Source organism: Oryzias latipes, chromosome 14 (genome assembly GCF_053564925.1).
Source record: "Oryzias latipes strain Hd-rR chromosome 14, Olatipes_Hd-rR_3.1".
Lineage (NCBI taxonomy): Eukaryota > Metazoa > Chordata > Actinopteri > Beloniformes > Adrianichthyidae > Oryzias > Oryzias latipes.
The window spans coordinates 6,560,771-6,575,708 of record NC_136250.1 but is presented as its reverse complement, the minus strand read 5'-3'; the positions used below and the strand labels follow the sequence as shown (position 1 = coordinate 6,575,708).

Genomic DNA, 14,938 nt, shown 5'->3' with positions numbered 1-14,938 from the left:
TTTTTTCTGTTCTTTTTTAAATAGGGTCTGATTTTTTTCTCCCCTTTAGTATTCAGTCACAATAACCTTTTTTTAAAAATAATTTCAAATATTATAGTTCAAACTTAAATTCAAACTGGACAGGAAAACATTTGCTAAGTCAAAAATCCACGTTTAATACTGTTTCATAACCTTTTAACATTGAAATTAGGGAGTAAGTTCATTTTTCTTTCTGCCTAATTTTTGGTCTTGCAACACAAAATATGAATGTAACGTCTTTTATACTATTTGCAAAAGCATGAATTGTTCAACGTATTGAGAGTAAGAGTTATTTTAATGAGCCTTGGGGAAGAACAGCCACATATGCAGTAATATTGTAATACAGGCAGCACACCAATAGATGGTGCTATGTTACAACAAAGGTATGATGCAAGGTGACAAATGTCCAAAATCTGTCAACATCTAATCTTTCCTTTTAAAGTAAAAAAAACTGAACAAACAGAAGACATGTGAGGAGGTTAAAAAAAACTATTTTTTTCAACATTTTTACATAGAAGGAAAAATACAAAAAAGAGGTGAAGAAGACAGCAAAAAGGGGAAGTCGTTCTTGTAACAATCTCCCACTTTTTAAAACCACTGAAGGCAATATCACATTATAAAAGTCTTGAGAGAAAAAATGCAACTTTTAACAGGAAGTTTGATGCAAATTTATAAATATTAAGAGGGAAAAGTAGCCTTGAGTACTTTTTTTTGGAAACTTTCTTTTTTGGAGGTTGGAATCAGTGGATAAAAGTGCCAGGCGTTATGACAAAATAGTGTCAGCAAGAATGAAAGAAAGGATGAACGGTGGAATGACCACGGATGTTGTGGCACTGATGAAAAGACTGGAAGCAGCAAAACTGAAGATAAGTTTCTCTTCAGGAGGAAAGAGCAGGGATAGAAATGTCCACATCAGAGGAACAGCTCATGTTTGATGTTTTTAAGACAAAGTCAGGGAAACAAGGTTGTGACGGTTAAGACGTGTTTGGAAGAAGGTCTCGTATTTTGTTGAATACATTTCTCCCAAAAGAGCGACTTATACTCCAGTGCAACTAAAATATGATTTTTTTCTTCTTTATTACGTATTTTTTGGCATCTGCAACCTATGCTTTGAAGCGACTGACAGACCAAAAACATGTTAATTGTAATTATAAATAAACAAGTGTTTCTGTTCATATGTATCGCATACAGTTCAGGAGAAAAATGTATCACTCCAATCATCTTTTTATCTATTGTAAATTTGTTGTGGTCTTAAATTAGTGCAGTTCTAAGGCAAAAGTAAAACAAACAAAAAAAATGTGTTGTTTTCTAGGAAACAGTTTCTGCAGAGCGGCAGGAATCCATCCGAATTTCCCTTGTGAGTTGTGGCTAGGACCATTGGTGTAGAGTAAGCCTACTGTCCCTTCATCCCTGTGTTTACACTAGCTCCTACTGTCTCACAGCCCCACACAACCCCATCCTAACATCAGCAGTGCAACAAAAATGACGAGAAATATCAGAGCTATCCAGCCCAACATTTCTGAACCAAATGCTAGCTCCGACGAACACAAACAAAGACGTCCATAGATCTATCCGTCTGCAAGTGGATGCATCGGAATGAAGCAGCCTGCTGATTGCAGAATTTGCCAAAGCTACAAGCTTATTCAAATGGGATTTTTCATCTGCTCCTGATTCACAATGATTTGAATCATGAGAAAAATGCTTGAAGAACATGTTAAAAACACGACACACACAATTTCATTGGAGCGAGTCAACAGTCGTCCTGTGTTGACGGATTTCTTTTTTGTATTTAGTCACTTTCAGTTCTCCATACCCCTCAGCTCCCAGCAGCCTGTGGGTCTCTGACGCGGGGGGGTTGGTCCGTGGTGCTTTCCAGCTGCTCGAATGGGAGTGGGCGAGCTAGGATAGGCTGGGAGTTTGGTCGAAGCCGTCAGCGGGTCTGACTCCGCGCAAGGCTAAAGAAAGTGGAAAAGAGGGGCCGACTGGTTGGTAACTTCTAATCCTCTCGGAGGTTGGGCGGAAAAGAAACGTAACAGATTTGCAGATATTTGGAAAGTGAGAGCTTTCGGGTTTGAACGCCGCGTAGAAGAAGAACGTCGTTGGTTGGAAAACTTTTTATTCTATTTTTCCAGGCGGGTTTGCTCGTTCTTCAAACCCCTCTGTCTGAGGAATCTGCCTTTTCGCTGTAACCCCGCAGAGAGGACATCATCATGCCGCGGCGTACCGTCCAGGAGGTGACCGTGCAGGATGTGCAGAAACGACGGACTCCCAACAAACACTACGTAAGCCCTTAACGATCGATCTTTGGTCGAAACGGAACGAGCTCATTCTGTAGTTCTGCCCGGTTTTTTCTCTCCTATTCTTGGGAAAGTAAAAACAAAGAGAGTGTCAAGTTACAGTTTACTCAGCCAGCCTTAATGGACCGAAAGGCTTTTACAGGACAGGGATTTCCAAAACCATGGCACACGTTTTGTAGCTTTTAGAACTTCGATTTAATAGTGAAGCTACTGCTGGAGGCCAAACCGATTCCGGCGATTACATTTGTAAACCCAAGAAGGACAATAGACGTTGATCAGGGGGCACTGTTGTGTTCATGATGTTCAGGTTTGACTTCAACAATAAGTTAGTGTCGAGATTTTGACCATCCTTCTCTTGTTTTGGTACATTTTGAAGCTTTAACACAGTACAGACTCATGTGACCTACATCCCTCCCTGTATAATCAGATGCATACATTTTGTCAATACAACTTTTGGTGCTTCCTTAGTACTGATGGAGGTCATGTTAAGTCTTAATTCCACGCCTTTCTATTTATGTTCTTGCTTGTGTTTCTTCTAACTATCCAAACTGATCCCAGATAACTAGTATCAATCTTGGACCAGTTAGGCTTCTGTGTCGTCAAATATTTCAGCACACTTAAAGTGGAATTGACATGTTCTCATGATGGAACACATATGAAGAAAATGGAGCTTAAAATTTCGCTTCTGAGTATTTAATTATTAAAATCGTTGTGAATCAGGTGCAGATGAAGAAATACAGTTGGAAAAAGACTGTCAGACATAGGTGCTAAAGTCGGCAGGCCACAAGCTTCCTGCTCCGCTCCTTTCTGAGGAGTCCACTTGCACACAAATAGATCCATGTACTTCTTGTTTTCGTTTCGCCTTTTTTGTTGCACCGGTAGTGTTCTGTTGGGGTTGTAAGAGCCTGAGAGTATAAACGAAGGGATGATGGGAAGGGAGGCTTACTACGCGCCAACAGTTCCGCCCACAACTCAGAGGCGAATTGGTAATGAACTCCTGCTGCTCAACAGAAACTATGTCCTAGAAAACAACACAGGTGTTTTTTATTAAAGCCAAAAAACTTCTTAGCATAGTTAAAAAACAAGAACAAACACTGAATGCTTTCACAAGTAGTCACAGATGACTGGAGTGGCACTTCAAGATAACTATTTTAAACTTTCAAGTGGACAGAATAAGTAAACTGATCCACACAAAAAACAGTTGTGTTGTTTTTTATTTCCTTTCAAGTGAACCTTTCTGTCTGAATGCAGATGGACTACTTAGCAAAAAAACCAAAACAAAAAAACAGAGAGAATTCTAGGTGTCTGAAATAAAAGGAGAGGTCTTATAGACAAAATCTGGGACTCTATCTTCACATAGCAAGTTAGCTGTCTGTATATTGCTATTGCTTGTGGCTTTGTGCACAGGCTAGCGATTTTTGTTTTTGATTCTGATCAATCAAATAAGCTGTTTTTTCGTACGTTTGTCTTTCTGGTCCAAGCTTGTTTTTGGCAGTACCATTCTCAAACAAGCAGCAGATGAACCAGTTTATGGTTGTTCAGTCAGTTTAATCCACTCTCAAAACTTTAATGCCATTGTAGACCAAACTAAATGGACATTTGAACATTTTCAGCATTTCTCCTTCCTTTTAACCAAGTATGTTGGAGTGGGAACTACACAGGAAACTCATTGTACAATATATTCTTACAGAAAGAAGTCTGTGATCACCAATATATATCTGGTTGAACTTTTCTTTTGGCAAGAAAAACTTGGCTGGAATATCTTTGAGTTTTGTACGGTAAATTCAATTTATGCAATTTATTTTTAAGTTTTAAGCCTGAGTCCAACTGTTCTTGTAATATTTTTGTATTGTATATATATATATATATATATATTGTAATATATTTTTTTCTTTCACTCGTTGAGTTCTCTCAAATTAAATTTGTTGATTTCTTAAGCACTTCTGTCAAGAAAGGCTTTAACAGAGAAAAAAATATGTTTCTTTTGTTTTTTTAAAATGTAGATATTTGGTTCAAGGGTTTTCATATTTTATCACACAAAGAGCGACTTATTTAAAGAAAAAAAAATATTTGTACAGATTTCTTGGTACTGTAGCCAAGTGGTTTGCAAAATGCTGCTGTTTATGTGTAGGCCTTCTTAATAAACTGCATAAAGAATGCATTGACATGTTTTTTTCACTCAGCAAAGACCACAGTTTGTGTGGGAGACAAGAATGTCAGAAATAACAAAGTACCATTTCAAGCTTATCAGCAACTGATAAACAGGGTGGTTTTTGTCATAAGGTAAGCAGCTTGAATATGTAAATATTGTTGGCTTTGCCTGCAAACACATAGAGGTCGAGGATAATAGTAAACATGGGACATGAAATCATTGGAACAAGAAGTGCATTTTCAAAAGAGTGGCAGCCAAAGACCCAGCAGGTGTTTGTTAGTGTGGGCATGCATGAAGTGTGACTGTAAATATAAGTTGGTTTGAATTCATATACTGTACGTGTGAAAACTGAAGCTGAGACCACCAGACCTTATACTACTGTGTTCCTGGCCAAGGACACAGGGTTCTTGCAGCCCTGTGTCTTCTCCATCTGTCCACTTACTTTCTTGTGCAACCAACTTTATTTGGTGCTTTTTGTGTGTTTTCTATGCATACAGCCATGATAGCTTCCAGTTGCTAGAGATTTAATTGGCTTAATATAAGGCATATTTAAGCTCATACACATTATTTCAATCAAATATATCTATATACCCAACACAGAGATGTTCATGCGCTAATTGCAGCAAATTTCAAGCTTATTGTAGAGTGTTGACATGTTGCTGCATTCTTTGTTCAAATTTTCTATCAGTCATGCAATTCTATTTGATTAAGACAACTGAAAACATTTTTTATGGCTTGATTACAGCCATATCAGAATCCGGTGCTCTGGATCAGAGCCTGAGACCAGTTGGCCTGAGAGTGGGCCAGCAGCAGTCAGGCACACACACCAAGACACAAGAGAATTTCAAATGACTGGCCTTTTCTCCACTCTTCTTATTACTGACTCAAAAACCACGTCTGTTACCTCAGTAATTATATTAGATGTTTTGTGTTACTTCATGATAGCTTTGGGTGGAGCTTATTCACTCCCAGCTTCGCCGGGATGGTGTCTATTTAGGACAACACAGCCATATAATATGTAATACCTACCATTGCAGTACATCATCATTAATCATTATGTTTAAAGGGATATGGACATACATTTTTAAGCATAATTCCTTTAGCAGGACGTAATTTAAATATCTTGGTTAATAAAATGTTGGAATAAACTTTTTACTGGAAATGGATGATAAAACTGGCTAATGGTGACCAGGGGAAATGAGGGTAGTTTGTCTCTCCTGTTCTGATTCCAATATTTTCTGACATTCATTAAAGCACAATCAATATTCATTAAACATAAACTGATTTAACAAATTAAAATAAATTTAATTTACAGTATTAAATCTTACAGGTAATTGCATTTTAGAATTCTCAGCATAGATTGAGTATTTTTATTGATATTTTTCTACAGCCCAAAAAACAAACAAGAGTGAGTGTAATCATGTAAGGTTGCACGTTTTGTACTGAATGTGACCCTGTGAACGACTGGAGGGTCTGTCCATGTTAAACCCCACCTAAAAAAGCTAGAATCAAACACAGTAATCCCAGCATGGACATAGCATGGACAAAAACGGGAGGGATTGGTAAAATAAGGCTACTGCAACTTTTTAGTGTATACTTAAAATACAAATTCAGGTTAAAAATTGAAACACAATGAAGGGCTTTTCTAAATTATATGTGTATTTTTTTTGCAGGTTTATATAATCAAGGTCTGTTGGAGTGATGGCAGCACTGAAACAATTTACAGACGCTACAGCAAGTTCTTTGACCTTCAGGTGAGCAAGAGTGTTTGTGTTTTTTCATTTCTCTTCATGCAGTAAGTGCACACAGCTGCTGTGATTGAGGAGCTGTGACAGGTACAAAATATCTCCCCAGCAGGAAAAGAGCGCAATGACTGTTATCAGTCTTAGTATACCTAGCACTTTTTGGCCTCATCCATATGATGTGGGTAATTGCATTATTCCAGAAGAAGATAGTAAATGTTCATGTGGACCTAAACAAGACCAGTGACAAATGTGATGACTGCTCTATTGACTACAGAAATGCCTGAGTCATTTTTGAACACAATGTTGCTGGTTTATGTTGAACAAGACAGGAATTTCATTAGTGGCCTGGTTTCCTCTTCTGTTTTTTTAAAATAGATTTAGGGGACGAGCTGTATCTTGAGAGCTTAGACTCCAGAAAACCTAGTGCAGCGGCGCTTTTAATGAGCTTGTAATCAAATAAGGCAAAGCATACAGTCAACTCTAATTGAATTTACTTGTAAAAAAAAATTGATTGGAATGGTCGAGGCATAATCCAGGAAGTAAAGAACTGAAATGGCTCACCAGTGCTGCCAATGAAACCCCTGACAATAGACTGCAAAGTGTTTTAACGTTTAAATGATTTGGTTTGAGCCTTTCAGGGTTGCCAGTAGATCATCAGTCATTACTTTATTCTAGACTTGTCTGATAGGTTTCTTAAAATAGTATCTATTTTAATATAGCCACAATATTATGTGGTTATGTTGTCACAGGTTTACTGAGCTGTTCTATGCTTTTTTTTCCCTGATTTGCTTTGTGTACATTTTACAATTTTTGTGGATATGCTAATATTCCTAGGTTCTACATATCTGAATTGTGAAAAAAAAGAAAAATAATCAATAAATATAATATGTATAACCTTAGAAAACAAACAAAGCATGCTAAAGGTTTTACATTCTTTGTTGCTGGGTGAAAATTATAACATAGGAACTAAGGAGACAACTCAGGAAAACAACTAATTTTTAATATGAAATGTGTTCTTTTGTGTGCCAAAGGTAATATATCGTCATATACATGGATATTGTGTATTATAAAAGGCTTAATAGCATGATATACGGTAGTCCCTTTAAGGTTTGACTTCCATGACACAGTGCAACATAAAAAGTAATGTTTGCCTTTTTTTAACTGTCTGTTATTGGTAGATTATTGCCTGATACACTAATTAAGAGAAAGAAAGAAAAAGAGAATGAAGTGAAAGAGCATTGATAAATGCTCTGGTAATTAAATGTTGACTTAATAAAAATAAAAATAGAAACCGATTAAGTAACTTTACCTACAGTATTATAATTCCTAAAATAAGCTTCTGAGTTTTAACATTCTTTGTTCTGATTACATTTTCTTTTCACCCTGCCAAATATACACCTAATACCATAACTGGCATTAAGTCTGGAAATGGTTGCTGTATTTTTATTCAGGGCATTTCCCAGGGTGCCCTTCAAGGAAATATCGTCAGTCTGCTTCCTGGTGCTAAGAGCTTGTTGGACGGTTTTCTTTAGTGATGAAGTGCACAAACGATAAGTTTTACTGGGAGATTCCAACTGCTTTCTTAGCTCCTGTTAGGTTTGGCACTGTTACTAAGTACTGTGAGCCAACCTAAGCAGCTAAAGTTGAAATAGACAAAACTTTATCAAAATGAAGTTCATACCAAATTCTTTTGCTGTATTTGTGTCAATGTTATTAGTACCCTTTTCCATATGTTCTTTAACATTTTGAATACTCCTAAGTTTTTTGAGACTGACTGTTTTTTCATCACGATGAAATAAAGAACAGTCACATTTTCCTGTGTCCAGCCTTGATTGTGACACAGGGCTGAAAAAGTTTGATTCTTTTCTTTAACCACAACTTCTTTACTTGTCATCTACCTTTGCTTCCTATTTCCTCATCCCGTCGTTGTCTTTTTATTGTCCAATGCAACCTAAAACAGATGAAAATGCAAATATATATATATATATATATATATTTTATATCTAAAAATAAATATGGTTTATATAAATAGAACGTAAGATCCTTTGGTGTTTCCATGGTCTCATAGCCAAACACCATGTGTCATTAACTACATCCTGTCAGCAGACGGGACAAGGCAGCTAATACTTAAGCAGAAACCACAGAAACATGTTTTCTGTGTGACCACTGACGTTGACTTTGATGGTTTGATGCTTAACGTTTCAGATGGAAAAAGGGAACATGTATACTATTCAAAAATAATGCTATCCTTTTGAATATATAAAACATTTCCCTAAAAATCATTGGAATTTAGGCAAGAGTAGTGAAACTCCGATGCTATTGGAACTCTTTATGCTTAAATGCATAAAAAAGACTGGTGGTTTTTTTGTACATATTTTTTAAGTTTGCTTTATAGAACTGTACTGTCAAACAGACATGTTTCTTATTTATTTTTAACTGTGATCAATAAGATTAAGTTTTCCTTCCTTTTTCTTTACTTTTGAAGTTGCAATATCTCTGGAAGCAATACATGTTTTTCAGGTATGCTGAATTATTTTCCCTTTACACATTTTTGGTGTTATTCACTGTTTGGGCAGTGTCAACAGACAGTTTGCACTTGTTTTTCATTTACAAGTTAGGGGAATCTTAGACTCCTTTCCTTAAAAATGCCAAGCTTTGCTTCTTATTTTTTGACGAAACTGTAGATTTTTATAGAATTGTATTATTTAGCAGCTCTTTCCTTAAGTAATACTAGTGATAAGTTCCTCCCACTTTTAATTCTCTGTCATTTGAGCCAATTTTCCATTCTAAACATGTGTTATACCCATTTTTAGATTTGGGCTGAAACCATTGCTTCTTTTTTGATGGAGGACACAGTTGTACTGAACAGCTGTAGGAAAGAGGAGAGTTTTTTTTCCTATTCAGAGTTGCATATCTGTCACATATTTTCCGTCTGCAGTAAAGGACAGACACTGCACTAGACATTTCACTATGACCTCAAAAAGTTTCACATTACAATATATCTTAGTGATTGTACATCCATTTAAAGTTTTTTTTGAGTGTTTTTTTTTTTGTTTTCTTCCATAGCTAAACATTAAAACATTCATTTTATATACTGTATTACTGGAAATCATGAAAGTTAGAAAGTCATGTTTATCTAACAAAATCAAAGACCATAGGCTTTGAAACTATCCTCTTGGTTCTTTTTTTGTAACAGTAGAATATTTTTGAGAAAAACAAACTTTAAAAAGAGCAGACTTACAACACACTCTTAATTTGATAGGCTACACATTTGTATTAAAGTTGATGGTGTCAAAGTGAATTTAGACCTAAGACATTAGAATGAGACAAGTTGTGTTCATTTCCATATCAGCTGGAAAAAATGTTAAAAGCTTCCAAAAAAAATGTTTTTTTGCAATCTGAATTGATGTTTTGTTTTTACTTTACCTTGTGCAAGGTTTGGCAGTGCAAATTTAGTAGTAAGCAGTTATGATGCCTTGCTGTTACTAAGCATGTTGCTAAATTGTACACAATAGTTCCTTCATAAATACAGCAACTTACTGTGTGAAAGACAGTAGTTGGATGCCAAAAGATCACCAGTTAGAATATTCCACCAGTAGTGGAATATATGTTCATTTGTCAGTTTTGTAGTTATTTCGTCTGCTTTCTGTCTATCTCTCCCTGATACAGCATCAACTAATTAATGTCGAGTGCATTTAAAAGCTAGTGTTAAGATAACTTCACTCTTCCCTGTTTTGCTATCGCTGTTTACAGAGTCATTGTACGGTTTAAGAGGAGACTCAGTGACTAGGGTGTGTCTACACTCACTGTCAGACATATGGGAACAATTACACTGTGTGGGGTATTGTGTCATCATTGTTTGTCTCAGTCTGGTGTTCTGTCTTTGTGTTTATGCCTTTTTTAAGGTGGTAGTGTGTCATTGTCCAAGTATCTGTCTGCTCAGCAGCTAGGTGCCTGTTGAGCTAAGTACCCCTCAACCCCCTATTTGAAATTCCTTTTTTCTTTTTTGGTCTCTGTTGTGTCGTAAAAAGTAGGCTCTAAAAGTGTATGAACCTTACTCTTTTGCTCGTCTAAACCATGGTTGTTCCAACAAGGATATGCATAATTTCAGCTCATCTGGATAGACAACTAAACAAAACAGAACATTTAAAGATCACTAAGCAAAATCTGGCTCTGACATACCTTTCAAATGTTTACCCAATTATTCATTTCCAAGATGAGGCACCATCTAAGTTCCTAGCAGGGAGTTGGTTCAAGACAACTAAGCTTTGTCACAACTATACCTCCTGGTCAGCATAGCACAGTTTACTAAACCCTCTCCTAATGTACTGGTAACTGATTGATAAAAATAGCACATCTGCGGCAGCAGCAACCCAATGGCTATGTTTTCATTATCTTTGTCTAGGGATGTCATTAACAATTATTTCAGTAGACAATTAGTCAACGATTATTTTTTGATTAGTCGATTAGTCAACGATTATTGCTAACATAAGGTGATCTGCAATTTTTCTAAATAAAACGTGATAGTGCTGGTAATCAGTCCGTGAAGGTTTGCGTCATGTATGGGACATGCTAATGCTTGGCGTATGATGCATTCACAAAAATTCCAATTTTCCATGTATAGTTCTTGAATTTCAATTTCAACTTATAAAGATAAAAAGGTCCCAGGTGAGCTATATGCTTGCACAAAAAAAGACATAATTGACTCACAAGCTCTACGGTTCCTGATCCCTGCACTAAATCATTGTCCAAACGTACCATGGAAATAGTAAGCCAAACATATCTTATCAAAATAAATTTTACTTTTGCAATTAGTGAACAGTAAGATATTCTACAATAATTTTTCCTCCATTAGTTTGCAAAAGTTCCTTAGTTGGTAGTCAGGGTGCAACACCCCAATCATGTCAAGTCCATCCTCTTCAACCACTGACAGAGGTCTCATTCCTTTTAGAAACATGTTAAGGATGCTCCGTGTAAGTATTGCAGCCATTTCTGGTGTGCACTGGCTCCTCCCCAGTCCACAGTGGCCCAGACCAGAATTTCGGGCACCGCTTTGACCCTGCGCATTAAACCCTCTTCGTATTGTAGGTGGCGGATGGGCGCTAGTAATCTGTACATACACAAAAGAAGAAGAATCTTTTCCCTGTTGCTACCTGCTTATCTGGCATCGATTTGGTGTGTCCAACACTGGCTTGATGTGCGTTCATAAAACCGCAAAGAGGGCGGTGTGAATGCATCACATGCTGCCGGTGTGAATGAAGCATGAAACATAAGTTTGCGTCTGTTTTTTTTATGGTTGAGGAAGGGCTGTACCCCCAGCAAAAGTCGCTGTTTTGTTTTGCGATCCCAATGACTTTATGGCTGGTGGTTATTATAATCTTTTAAAATGACACTTTTAAAAAAAGCAACTTGTCGACAATACCAAAATAGTGTTGGCAATTTTTTTATAGTCAGAATAATTGTTTACAGCGCTATCTTAGTCACTACCATCAGCTTGGGCTCTTTTTTCCTTTTTAATGATCTGTTTGTAATTGGGCCTTCCTTGATATTTTTCATTCATTTAAATGTTCATATCTATCAATTTCTGCATATTCCAACCAAATTATAGATGGGCAGTACTTTTATTCATAGCAAATGTTATTGTAAACTTTTTTTAAATTGTCGTGTACTTCTGCCTTGTGCCATGAAGGGATTTAATGCCATAAAAATGTGTTTTTCCAGCATTCATGATTCTCAAAAGACAATACCCAGTATTTTGGTTTCTTCTGCTAAAGTTTATTCATATATATTTTTAAATGTCTTGAAAGCAACTCAGACGCAACAAAATGGCTTTTTTTTCTAAAGAATTACCAAACTCTCAAAGCTACGAAGTAAACAGACTGCAGTCTGATCTAGAATAAAATACTGTGATATAGATTAGTTGAAAAATAGATGGATATTTACAGTCATCATTCCAGTTACAACGGAAATTAAAAGGTCCCGTTTGGTCAGAGGTTCACTAACTAATTAAAAACAAAGTATACATTTATCAAAACAACAATAGATAAGAATGAATATACCTAAAAACATCTTATGACCACGCACACATTATGAATCAATACACAGTCAAATCTTAGATGCCATGATTTTTTTATATACTTCCTTGAATTTTAAGTTTTCAAACTTTGTTGTTTTATTTAAATGTCTGATTCACAGCTTAGCATATGAAGTTTTTAGCAGCTACTTGTGTACATAAATAAACAGTGCTGACGTAATTGCTTTTTTGATTTACATTTTGTGAGAGTTAGGATGTTTGCACCAATTTTGGAAGAAGCTCTTTTTTTTTGTTGATGTTCTGAAATCCGTACGGAGTAGTTTCACATTTCACAGTTGCCATCAGTATCAAACAATTATACATTTGAAACAATGATTCCAAATAAGCTTGGTCAAACTCTCCATAATATTGCCGTAGTTACCCTGCTGAACTGACAACAGCAAACATTTCTGTTGTAGCTCCCGGTCCTAGATTTGAGCTCATATTCAGTTTTCTAGGAATTTATTTAAGGATTAGGCTCTTCGTTTTGAATATGTCTGATACCCAGTTTTTCTCTTTAAACAGCTTTTTTTAAGAACTTGTTTTACAAAAATCCAGCCAGCAAATCTGCATAATAATGTGAAGTGTCACAGCGTATAATTTTTACTCCCTTCATTCAATGCTGACTGCACAGGTGAAAACATATGTCACATAGATCATAAATGGACTAAAATGTTCATCGCAACCTGTAACAGTTGGGCAACAACAGCATGAATGGTTAGATTTTAGCTGTTTGTTTTTTTTTGTCTCAACCCTTAGCCTAAATGTTAAGGACAAAGTAGTACAGCACATATCTTGGTTGGGATATTTCTGTTGGGATTTTTTGGATTGTTTTTGAATTTTACTTCATCAAGTACTATTTATGTCAAATTTTCCTTGTAGTTTTTTGTAAAGAATGTATAGCCGTCCAAGTGTTGTTTTGTTAGTCTCAGAACACACAGAGCACTATGGGATGCCACAAACCATATGTTACAGCATTAAACTGAATCATGAGCAAGGGGAATTTTTTGCATCCCTACTGCATACCAGTATGTTTACATTAAAAATATCAAACAGTTGTTGTGCTAAATTAAAGAAGGATTTAGTATTTATTGTTATATTACATACATTAGACTTAGCATTAGCTAACTGAACAGTTTTTCCTCATTGTTACTTGCTTATTAGCAAATTCAAAAAAGGATTTTTCCAAATTTTTTTGTTGTTGTTTTGTAATGAAAGTTGAGCATTGAACTGAATCATAGGGGAATTAAGTCCATAAAATGATAGAAAAACTATTTGTCAGACAGGAAAAAGAAAGAAAATACGCAAAAGAAAACCTGGATAAATTCGGAGAAATGAGGAATTACTTTTCAGCCTTTAAATAATGGAAAACAAAATGTTCCACTGTCTCAGTGCTGCCCTGCTGCTAACAGTCCTTTAGTTTCCTCAACATGAGGTTGAGAGGAATGCCATGCCATCTGGTCAGAAGGTTTTTAATCACTGGCAGACCCAAACATTGTTGGTCAAATTCCATCTAGGAAATGCTGATTTGTTAGAATCAGCAGTAACTTCCTAACCACCCGCAGCTGTCCAGTTTTATTTTTATTTTTTCCAAAATGTGTTAGTGTGCACAACATGTGTAAATGTACATGCTTTTTCTGCTGGTAACATTTAGTTAAATGTGGACTTACAGATGGAATTGCTGGATAAATTCCCAGTGGAAGGAGGGCAGAAAGACCCAAAACGCCGCATCATTCCATTCCTTCCAGGTGAGTAAACACAGTGTCACTCAAGTGCTTTTAAACACAAACGTATAACATTGTTCTTAACATCAATAGAAATCCAAAAAGTATTGATCATTTGCACACATTTTATAAAACCTTCTATGGTATTTTTTTAATGTTTGGAATTTTTGGTAACTTAATGACAGATTAAGTCCAAATAACACCACTGAATATTTTCTTATTCAAAGTACACAGAAGACATGACAAGGACCACGTGTGCTACTGTTAGTGTTTCTTCCTGGTTTTGCTTTGTTAGTTATTAACTGACAGTGGGCAGCAAGAGCTCACATGCATAACCTTTAAATGATCTGGAGGAAAGCAGATTCATTTGTTTCACTTAATGCAATCACAGAGGATCCAGACATCCTGATTGTAGAATTAACTTTTAGAGAGAAGAAAAACTGTAACATAGTATATTCTTTTAAACAGTTTGAGGTTTGTTTTTGCTTTCTGTTTTGTTGTTTAGTAAAAAAATGAAAATAAAAGAAATTATTATCAATTCTGAATATTAGAGATGCACTACAGCTACATTAGGAGTGATTTCCAATCTCTTTGACCTCATTTAGAACCTCTTTTCTGGTGGAGACATTAGGAAAGATGAGGAAATGGCCAGATGGAAAAGCTTTTAGGACTTGAATTTTTGAAGAGCTTTCATTTTAGGGAATAGTGTAATTTGTTTGGAGTGAGGGATTTTGGTGTATTTGGCTAACTCCTTCACTGTGTTCCTTTTCTTGATAGAAAGAAGTAAAGTCTTACACATAGACTACACCCAGTTTTCCCCCCACCAGGCCTGCGAAGGGTTGGGTGTTGAATTCTTTTTCTATACCCATGCAGGTCTGGAACTCATTCAGAGCTGCAGTAAAAAAAAAAGAAAGACAGAGTAGCACACA

The 14,938-nt window shown here is 36.1% G+C and overlaps 1 protein-coding gene across 17 annotated transcripts in view; it reads left to right on the top strand.

The window, feature by feature from the left end:
* The first annotated feature begins 1,861 nt into the window (after nucleotides 1-1,861).
* sh3pxd2b (SH3 and PX domains 2B) overlaps nucleotides 1,862-14,938 on the top strand; it is a 43,397-nt gene continuing 30,320 nt past the window's right edge. For 5 of the 17 annotated variants that reach the window (XM_078930996.1, XM_023962842.2, XM_078930991.1 and 2 more), the window contains exons 1-4: nucleotides 1,883-2,073; nucleotides 2,151-2,300; nucleotides 6,141-6,221; nucleotides 13,958-14,033. In XM_078930996.1, the coding sequence (XP_078787122.1) occupies nucleotides 2,229-2,300; nucleotides 6,141-6,221; nucleotides 13,958-14,033 (229 nt within the window). In that variant the 5' untranslated portion in view covers nucleotides 1,883-2,073; nucleotides 2,151-2,228. Of the gene's footprint in view, nucleotides 2,301-6,140; nucleotides 6,222-13,957; nucleotides 14,034-14,938 lie in introns of all 17 variants that reach the window. The other 12 variants (XM_078930997.1, XM_078930992.1, XM_078930995.1 and 9 more) reach the window with 6 other exon arrangements.